The 8338-nt window shown below is 44.2% G+C and overlaps 2 protein-coding genes and 1 long non-coding RNA gene across 4 annotated transcripts; 1 reads left to right on the top strand and 2 right to left on the bottom strand.

Moving 5' to 3' along the window:
* Positions 1 to 992: 992 nt before the first annotated feature.
* Positions 993 to 5471, top strand: LOC105564242 (dystrotelin-like). 2 transcript variants are annotated; one of them, XM_012016478.1, is made up of 11 exons: positions 993 to 1333; positions 1981 to 2117; positions 2187 to 2394; positions 2517 to 2760; positions 2982 to 3093; positions 3291 to 3457; positions 3526 to 3635; positions 3729 to 3951; positions 4120 to 4459; positions 4522 to 4818; positions 4893 to 5471. In XM_012016478.1, exons 2-11 carry the CDS (start codon positions 2018 to 2020, stop codon positions 5012 to 5014), a joined length of 1923 nt encoding a protein of 640 aa, XP_011871868.1. In that variant the 5' UTR covers positions 993 to 1333; positions 1981 to 2017; the 3' UTR covers positions 5015 to 5471. The 2 variants fall into 2 exon arrangements, with proteins under 2 accessions (XP_011871868.1, XP_011871867.1); XM_012016477.1 differs by having other exon boundaries at positions 993 to 1469.
* LOC105564241 lies at positions 1473 to 2046 on the bottom strand. The gene is made up of 2 exons (XR_001009101.1): positions 1963 to 2046; positions 1473 to 1597 (listed from the first exon to the last, which is right to left on the bottom strand). It is a non-coding gene; the product is annotated as an uncharacterized LOC105564241 (long non-coding RNA).
* A 98-nt stretch (positions 5472 to 5569) lies between the features above and the next one.
* LOC105564243 (glycerophosphodiester phosphodiesterase 1) lies at positions 5570 to 8270 on the bottom strand. The gene is made up of 5 exons (XM_012016479.1): positions 7403 to 8270; positions 6928 to 7103; positions 6612 to 6813; positions 6304 to 6533; positions 5570 to 5977 (listed from the first exon to the last, which is right to left on the bottom strand). The coding sequence occupies exons 1-5, from the start codon at positions 7739 to 7741 to the stop codon at positions 5836 to 5838; spliced, it is 1089 nt and encodes a 362-aa protein (XP_011871869.1). The 5' UTR covers positions 7742 to 8270; the 3' UTR covers positions 5570 to 5835.
* Between the last annotated feature and the right edge of the window lie 68 nt (positions 8271 to 8338).

The following is an 8338-nucleotide window of genomic DNA, read 5'->3' as shown; positions in this document are numbered from 1 at the left end:
GTCTATAATAGATGATTTAAGCCCTAAGCTTTAAGAAATTGGCCAATCACGGTCAAGTATGAGAAGAATGCGCGACTGTGATTAGTCAATTTCTTAAGGCTTAGGGCTTAAATCTCTATTGTAGACTGGGACTTAGTCCCAGTCTACAATAGATGATTTAAGCCCTAAGCTTTAAGAAATTGGCCAATCATGGTCAAGTATGAGAAGAATGCGCGACTGTGATTAGTCAATTTCTTAAAGCTTAGGGCTTAAATCATCTATTGTAGACTGGGACTTAGCCATGACGTTCAGCAGGCACAACTGTTGAGTGAGCGCTCAATGGCCGCGTTCAGCAGACACAACTGTTGAGTGAGCGCTCAATTATTTCTTAACATGATTGGCTGGATCTAAAAGTATTAGCCAATCATACTGAGCGCTCACTCAACAGTTGTGTCTGCTGAACGCGGCCACTGGTCAACAGTTGCAAAATAAACGTTCAGTAGAACGTTTATTTTGCAACTGTTGGAAGCTTCCTGTGCTATGATTGGATTATTCTTCTAGTTCTAAAAATGTAATCCAATCTCAGTACAGAAAATGTTCAACAGTTGCAAAATAAACGTTTTGCTGAGCGTGACCATTAATTTCTTAATATGATTGGCTGGATCTAAAAGTATTAACCAATCATACTGAGCGCTCACTCAACAATTGTGTGCGGCCGATGGCCGCGTTCAGCAGAAAAAGCTGCTCTGCAACTGTTGCAAAATTCTTGAATCTGATTGGCGTAAAGTAGCTTTTTCTGCTAAACGTAACCATTGATTCAGATTTATTAAAATCGGAATTTTCAGCATTGCTTAAGTCTCAAAATGGCTGCTTACGTTCTCGACAATCACTGGTCATTTCCCTTAGGCCCGGTCTACAATGAGTTGTTAGTCATTAGTCAGAAGTCGGAACTATATGTCGGTCCTTTTTCTTCCACCCAGAAAGGAAAAGGACCGACATATAGTTCCGACTTCTGACTAACGACTAACAACTCACTGTAGACCGGGCCTAAGGCTTTAAGTTGTATCGCTTAAGTTTTTCGTGTGCCCGAGCCTTTATCGGCGAAACGGAGCGCGATTGGTCGCCGACGTGAAGAGTGCACCGAGTGCAGCACTCGATGGTGCTCCAAAGACCCAAAGCTCGCATCTCTATTGGTCGGTTCGCCGCGACTGCCAGCGAATCCCCGTCTCCCTCGTTTTGCGTCCTCTATACCTTTCACGTTTCGTGGCGCAAACGCAGAAATCGTTTACTTTTGTTTACATCAATATTTAAACCACGAAATTATGTCGAGATGACAGAGAGCGAGCTCCTTTCGGTAATTCCCGTATCGATACCGTCCTTCGACAGGCTGGATTGACTTATTTCGACTTCACGTTGACGTACCTTCGCGTCCCCGCGAGACCATGTCGCGGAACCGATCGCCGCTTTTCGATTAAACGGAAATACACAGAGTATTGAATCATTATTTATGTTTTAATTAAAAACACGTTTTCTGCATGCTGAATTGTTTACTGCACTGTTTAAAAGCCGGATCTTCCAATGGTCGATGCCCAGCACAGTTGTAATAATCTGTAACAATCTAATACGATTCTTGTACAAGTATAATTGATATTATTTTATGTAATACTGCGCATATTTGTTATAATTAAAAGGCGTAGACTCGTTCAAAAATATATCACATTGCAACATTTGACTTACTCTGAGCTTCACTTAATTTTATCTACTTTGTTCATGTGCTCTGCTAATCAAGTTGAAAACATGTAGGTCCGGTTTCACCAACGTTGTTTAACTTTAAGCTTAGCTTAATTCGTTCTGTGTCTCTTCCCAACTGTTACTTTAGAAAGAGGCAAGCATGAATTAAACCAAGATTAAAGTTGAGCGATGTTTGGTGAAATCGGGCCTTGGAATGATTTTCTAAACTCCCGTCAGATCGGTATGTAATACCTTGTGGAACATTTGCAGATAAGAGTCGAACAACTCGGAGCGGCGATATCCCACCATGGAGAACATCATGCGGTCCATGCAGGAGTGCAACGCTATTCGTTACGCGTCGTACAGAACCGCCGCGAAGATGCAGATATTACATAGAGAATTGAACAGTGAGTGAAGGTCTCCCTCGTCTGATTATCGTCTCCTCAAACTCGTTTCGTTTTTCTTCTTTCACTCAGTGACGCACGTACAGCTGGAGTTGATAGCGGGAGTGTTCGAACGTCACAGGCTCTCCATCACTGAAAATTGCGTCAATTTAGACCCGAGTGAAATCGAGGACGTTCTGTCGGACATCTACTTCGCTGCGCGGAAGGAAAGTAACTACAATTTTGACGTCGATCTCGTGACCAAGCTCGCCACAAGTTACATCCTGAATATTTTCGACAAGTGAGTCCTCGTCCCGCCATATTGCGTTAATGTCAATGCGAACGTCTGTAATCTTAGTGCGATTTATGTTGTCTCTCTTTAAACGCGTTATATTATTAGTGATAATAACTTTACTGTTGCAGACAAAGCACCGGAAATATTTTAGTGTTCTCGGTGAAAGTTGCGCTGGTATTGCTGAGCAGCGGCAAGTTGCAAGAGAAGTACGGGTATCTGTATCAACAATTGGCCGATCACAATGCGTGTCTGTCTCGAGCCGGTTTGCACACCTTGTTAACAAATATCTGCAAAATAACGGAGATGCTGGGGGAAAGCGTGGCGTACGGATACGAACAGATTCAATCGCACATAAATGCCTGTTTCGTAAAGGTATGGGCAGAACTGATTTTATGTTCGCCCTCATCTGTTAAAAAACGAACGCTACTAATGTACTTTTCTTACCAATGCAGATTAACTTTAATCTCGGCTTAAATTGCTTCTTGTCTTTTTTTTCAATTTGTAAAACTAGAAAAAGATACAAAGTTGAACCGAGATTAAAGTTAAACCGCGTTGGTAAAAACGGGTATAAGTCATTCTGTCGTACACTTTAGTCCCAAGGCGGCCTGGGAGTCACTGAAGCGGAGTTCGCCGCGTGGATCATGCAAGAGCCTCCACTACTGGTCTGGATAACGACGTTCAATCGAATAAAGTCTGCAGAACACAGTAAGCGACAAAAATTGAAGTATCACGTACCCAAATGTGCGAGCGAATAATTTTTACAATAAATTCAAAATAAGAAATATTCGGACACTAACACCCTGTCACGGCTCTTTAGTCTTTACTCCTTCGAATTTGCGTTTACCACACGAGAACCTTGTGAATTTTATTAATTTGTTAATCTTTACAATTTTTACTTACAGTTGTACATAACATCCGATGTTCCTCGTGTAAGGTGACGCCGGTGCAGGGGCCGAGATACACCTGTTTGAAATGCACGGGGTATCACCAATGCCAGGAGTGCTTTCTCCTAGGGAAGACATCGAACAAGCACAAATTGAAGCATCCGATTCGCGAATTTTGCGTGAAGGTATAATGTTCAGATCTCCATTCGTCAGTGTGTTGAATATGTTACTCAGAAATCATTCCTTTTCGTAGACTTCACATCGTGAGATAACGAAGCTGATCCTGGAGTTGATCAGAAATAAACTGAGATTGTGTCCTACCAGAGCGGTCACTGCGGAGGACTTGGTTGCAGACGCCGCCAGGTTTGTCACGCGTACAAGCAAGTACGCGCTTCTGCAGGCTTCATAAATAATTATGCGGTATTCTTCATTAGGAAAACGATTTTTTGTTTACAGCAATGAAACCAGACGAACGGATTACGGTTCGTTAAGGAGCACGGTTAAGCGAAAAATTCTGACTGACCCGCAAAAGGAGTTGCAAAGTATCATAATGCATTTGGAAGAAGAAAATCGTCAATTGCAGATCGAATTGCTAGATATACAGGGCACCAAGGCGGAGCGGCTGCAACGTCATCGAGCAACCATCGAATCTCAACTGCAGCGATTGAAAATGCTCAAGGTACATTAAATTGAAAATTGCCTGAGCATTATTCACTAAGGTCGCGGCCGAGCCGCCGCTACAAATGCTTCAAAGTGTTTATCTTCTATCTTTTCTGAAAGAAAGGGGAAGAATACTTCGAAACGTTTGAAGTGACCGCTTGACCGCAGCCTAATCTAATTTCCATAGAAATGTCTGTTCACCGATGCAGCCCAAGTGCCACAGATCATCACTCGCATGCAAAGCACCCCGATGCTACCGCCCTTATCGTCCAGATTAACGGCCTTGCCTCTGGAATTCGAACTGAGCCCGATAATCAGGCAGGACAGCACAAACCAACAAGGAGCCAAATTGCAACGCAGAGATGCCAAATTAATGTTGAATAGTTATAATACAGCGTCACTTGTAGAGCATACGATAAAGGAGACTAACGCCAACGCTCTTCCTTGCGCCGAAGAGGCCTCCACAAGTACTGGATTCGCTAATATACCAGAAAGCAGTCGTATAGAATTAAGTACTTGGATCGGAGGTGAGTACAGAGTTTAATGCGATTGGAGAGAATCTGTAAATTTATGTGAATGCTTAAATTAGGCACGAGGAGAAGAGAACTGAGTCCAGCCGACAGTGGCTTCTCTCAGTGGTTGGCCGCCGGCAATTCGAGCTGCAAGGAGGACAATTACGCGGCCAACACGGCAATTAGTAGTACAGATAACGACACGTCGCTGATAGCCTCTCAATCTCCCACCGGCATTCATAGGGACAACACGCCGTCCTCCCTGCAACGCCCTGACAAACACTCGCAACACAGTAGTTTGCAAAATATTCAAGGAGATCTCAACGATATACTAGACAGACTGCAAAATATGGTCGCCAATGACTGCTTCGACGGTAAGTTATGCAGCTGACAGTGCATGACACGCAAATGTGTGCGTGGCTAATGTATAATGTACACTTTTTTGCAGAATCGTACGACGGCAATGACAATTGCAAATTGAAACGTGCCACCACGGAGATGGAAGACCTATTGACCGGCCTAATCGAAGGTATGGAATCTCGTAAGAGCAAACTTACTACTATCGTCTGAAGAGACGCCCCGAACGTAAACTTAGATATCGTACGTTAACAATTTTTTTTTATATACTTATTGCACCGACTGACTTACTTTTCCCCTTGCAATTTTATTACAATAAGGTACTGGTTTTTAACCCTTTACTCGGCCTGATGTATGAAACGTGCCATTTTATATGACATTAGGCATTATCCAAAGAAGGAGATCAATATTATGTAATTACTCTAAGGCAACGACAAATACGACGAAAAGATTGCACTCGATATTATGCGCTGCTAATCAAGCAATTATATTTAGCGCTACTTCCAAGATGTGATTATGGCCATTATATTTGAGAGTATCTTTTCATAGTTTTTACATATACACTTCTAGTAATATCTGTGCAATCATGACGGAAATGATCTATTTTTAAGATTCTATTGAACATGTGTGAAAAATGGATAGGTTTTATGTAGCCCTACATGCACTCTTGTACGAGCTTTTTAAGTAGTTTTATAATTAACTTAGCCTCGGTAATTAGAAGGAACCCTCGCGGTAACGTGGAAAATCACTCCGTCCATTTAAATCCCCTAGGTATAACGAGTAATTTTATTATCGCTATTCGCACATACATACGCGTCTCGTACAAGACATTATAAAATAAGTGCCTTATCATCTACGTTTAAAAGTAATGTAAGTCGTTATGTCAAATTTTTTACGACCCCGACTAGATGGTTGATATTGCGACGTATAATTCGTATATAATCGAAAGTAGAAAAATTTGTACGTGCATAATGCCAGTATATGGTACAAAAGTCTTTGAAACTTAATACTGAACAAAAATATATCGGACATTACTACATGTCCTTCTCTAGATGTAGCGTGTCAGTTAGATAGGTGACCTTCAGGAACCTCGAGAAATGCGTTTTCTCAGACGGCCGATTCACCGTCCATGCCATCACGCGAATGCCGCGCTCGCACCAACGTTCTATCACGCGTCTGGAATAAAAATTGTACATACACACACTTCGTCCTGGGCGATTTTTGGCGATTGTCTGGTACACGTATCAAAGTATACCCAGAGTGTACACTCGGCGTCACGAATGCTTTTACACCTGAAAATGGCCGTTCAACATATTCCGATAGAACAATTCATTTTATTAAAATAAATTTTCCTCTTGAATATCTTCAGCGTCTTTCTTCAAGTGTAAAGGCACTCACGGCGCTGAGGGCACACTTTGGTACACGTCGGCCAAAAAGTCGCCAAAAATCGTCTCTTGCGGATACGTGGAATTGTGAAAGTCTGACTTAACGACGTTACTCACGGATTTACTATATCCTTGTGTAACAGAACGGCGGAAACGCCAACGATATAGTAGACAAAGCGCGGTAGCAGCCACTCGTATAAAGTCTCCAAGATGCAAGCTGCCAAATGCTTGAGCGGATTACGAAACCGCGCCGGACCGGGCGCCTCCAGGCCGGCGTACGACGTTCTCGAGAAAAAGTGCGGCCTCCAAGCGAGACTCGAGACGATACGCGGCTCTTTCTTGCGAATCTGAAATATAAAGCTAAAAATGTATTCACAGTCGACGTAGATACGCGACTCAAGTCGCCGTACCGGCTTTCAACTTACCATGTACACTACGATCGGATTGAAACTCGACACGACGCCCCTCTGGAACAACTTTGGGAATTTCTCGTACGCGTCCAGCACGATTTGCACGACGTCCAGCCTCGTCTCCTTCACGTCTATAATTACTCTTTGCTCGCTGTCCAGACATTCCTGCAGCGCGTCGTGCAGCAGGGCGATCTTCTCGCCTTCGGAAAATTTGTTCCTTTGGCAAAACAATCATTTTGTTTCCGTGTTAAACTCTACTACTCCGACGACACTTTATAAGCACGCAAGTTTATACAAAAGCTACAATTAAGTCGAAATATATATATCATACTTAAGCGGGTGATTATAAGTTATGTCAAACTCCCTCAATTCCTCCCATGTCATTTCACTAATCGTGCCCGTCTGGCCCGTGAGTCTTTCGATTGTTGGGTCATGGAATATTATTGGAATGTTATCCTTGGTTAGCCGTAAATCAAGCTCAATTGCGGTACAACCCTTTCCTCTGCTCTGTAAAAAAAATATGACTAATGCAGGAAGGAATATGTTTAGAAGTGAGCACGTTTGCCACAAAATAGCCAAAATTAGTACGCTCGAAACTACAAACAGAAATTACTTGACGATTAAAACAGGACGATGCATTAATATTGTAACATTATTACTAGAGCTCCTTCGCCTTGCCATTACTAAGCGACAATGAATGTTAAGACAAGCAAACGACAAAATCATGAGACGCACAGAGTCTCCGACGAAAAAAAGAAATCTTAGGTACTACAATAGCTAAGCTACGTCGAGGTGTGTAACTTTACGTTTCGGAAAGCCAACAAACTGTTCTCGGGATAATCGTATCCTCCACCACGGTGGGCCACCACTCGCATGCAATATCGCTCCCCGTTACCGTGGTTCTCGGGCACGGGATTTTTATCTCTGGCCGGGAGGAGCGGATTCACGCCGAGCACCTCTTGCACGGTGCCGGCGGGCGGAGGGGACACCCGGATGAGCTTCAGCGCTACTACGACGATCAACGTGCCCCAAACAATCCAGGGTACGTACAACTCGTACAGGACGGTGACCAGCACGCCCGCCGCGGTCTGCAGGAATATCCATAGCAAAGCGCAGTTCACGATCAGCTCGACAACGTGATACATCTCGGTGTTGGGACACTCTCTCTTTCTCTCGCCACCGCGCGAGATTGCGTGCTTTTTAAGGATCCCCCCTCACCGGCCACACGCCGGAGAGAACGAGCGAGGGGATTCAGGCGGGTGTTTGCCGCGCGTCTTACCGCGTTTACCTCAGATAAGATCACCGCCTCATAAAGCACGGTCAACTGGTAAGAGACGCGCGAGGCCGAGCGCAGTTCGCGTGACGGGCGTCCTGGTGGGGCGCGTCATTCTCTCTCTTGCTCGCGAGTCAATTTGCGAGGTCAATTCGTGTGAACTTCATACCCCGTCGAACGCCGTCGAGTGCATGTATGTACGTGCTGCAGGGCACGGTTGTTTCTCTCCTTATCTCGCTCTTTATCTCTCACAAGGTCTTCTCGCTCGTATTCGTCTCGGCGGGTAGGTCGGCGCGCGATTTACGCGATCGCGAGAGCCGTGCAACGGCGCACGGCACAAGATTAAACGCCTATAAACAAAAACAATGCTATTCGCGACGCGCGAGTGTATACGCGAGCTTCGGGCGTGTTCATATGCAGCGCGCGGGGCCGCAGCATAAAGCTAATGTCACATTTGTCGTACGACAAA

This window comes from Vollenhovia emeryi, unplaced genomic scaffold (genome assembly GCF_000949405.1).
Source record: "Vollenhovia emeryi isolate VEMERY1.0 unplaced genomic scaffold, V.emery_V1.0 DF939167.1, whole genome shotgun sequence".
NCBI lineage: Eukaryota > Metazoa > Arthropoda > Insecta > Hymenoptera > Formicidae > Vollenhovia > Vollenhovia emeryi.
Note: the sequence above shows the minus strand (reverse complement) of the source record. Positions and strands in the feature narration are given on the sequence as shown.

What these genes read in the sequence shown, in the direction of transcription:
- LOC105564242 (XM_012016478.1), top strand. Translation starts at nt 2,018, where the DNA reads ATGGAGAACATCATGCGGTCCATGCAGGAGTGCAACGCTATTCGTTAC. An exon ending in AATAAAGTCTGCAGAACACA is followed by an intron (nt 3,094 to 3,290) that starts GTAAGCGACAAA and finishes TTTTACTTACAG; the next exon opens with TTGTACATAACATCCGATGT. An exon ending in CGCCAATGACTGCTTCGACG is followed by an intron (nt 4,819 to 4,892) that starts GTAAGTTATGCA and finishes ACTTTTTTGCAG; the next exon opens with AATCGTACGACGGCAATGAC.
- LOC105564243 (XM_012016479.1), bottom strand. Translation starts at nt 7,741, where the DNA reads ATGTATCACGTTGTCGAGCTGATCGTGAACTGCGCTTTGCTATGGATA. An exon ending in GTTTGTTGGCTTTCCGAAAC is followed by an intron (nt 7,104 to 7,402) that starts GTAAAGTTACAC and finishes TTTTTTTTACAG; the next exon opens with AGCAGAGGAAAGGGTTGTAC. An exon ending in CACAAGGATATAGTAAATCC is followed by an intron (nt 5,978 to 6,303) that starts GTGAGTAACGTC and finishes TTTTTATTCCAG; the next exon opens with ACGCGTGATAGAACGTTGGT.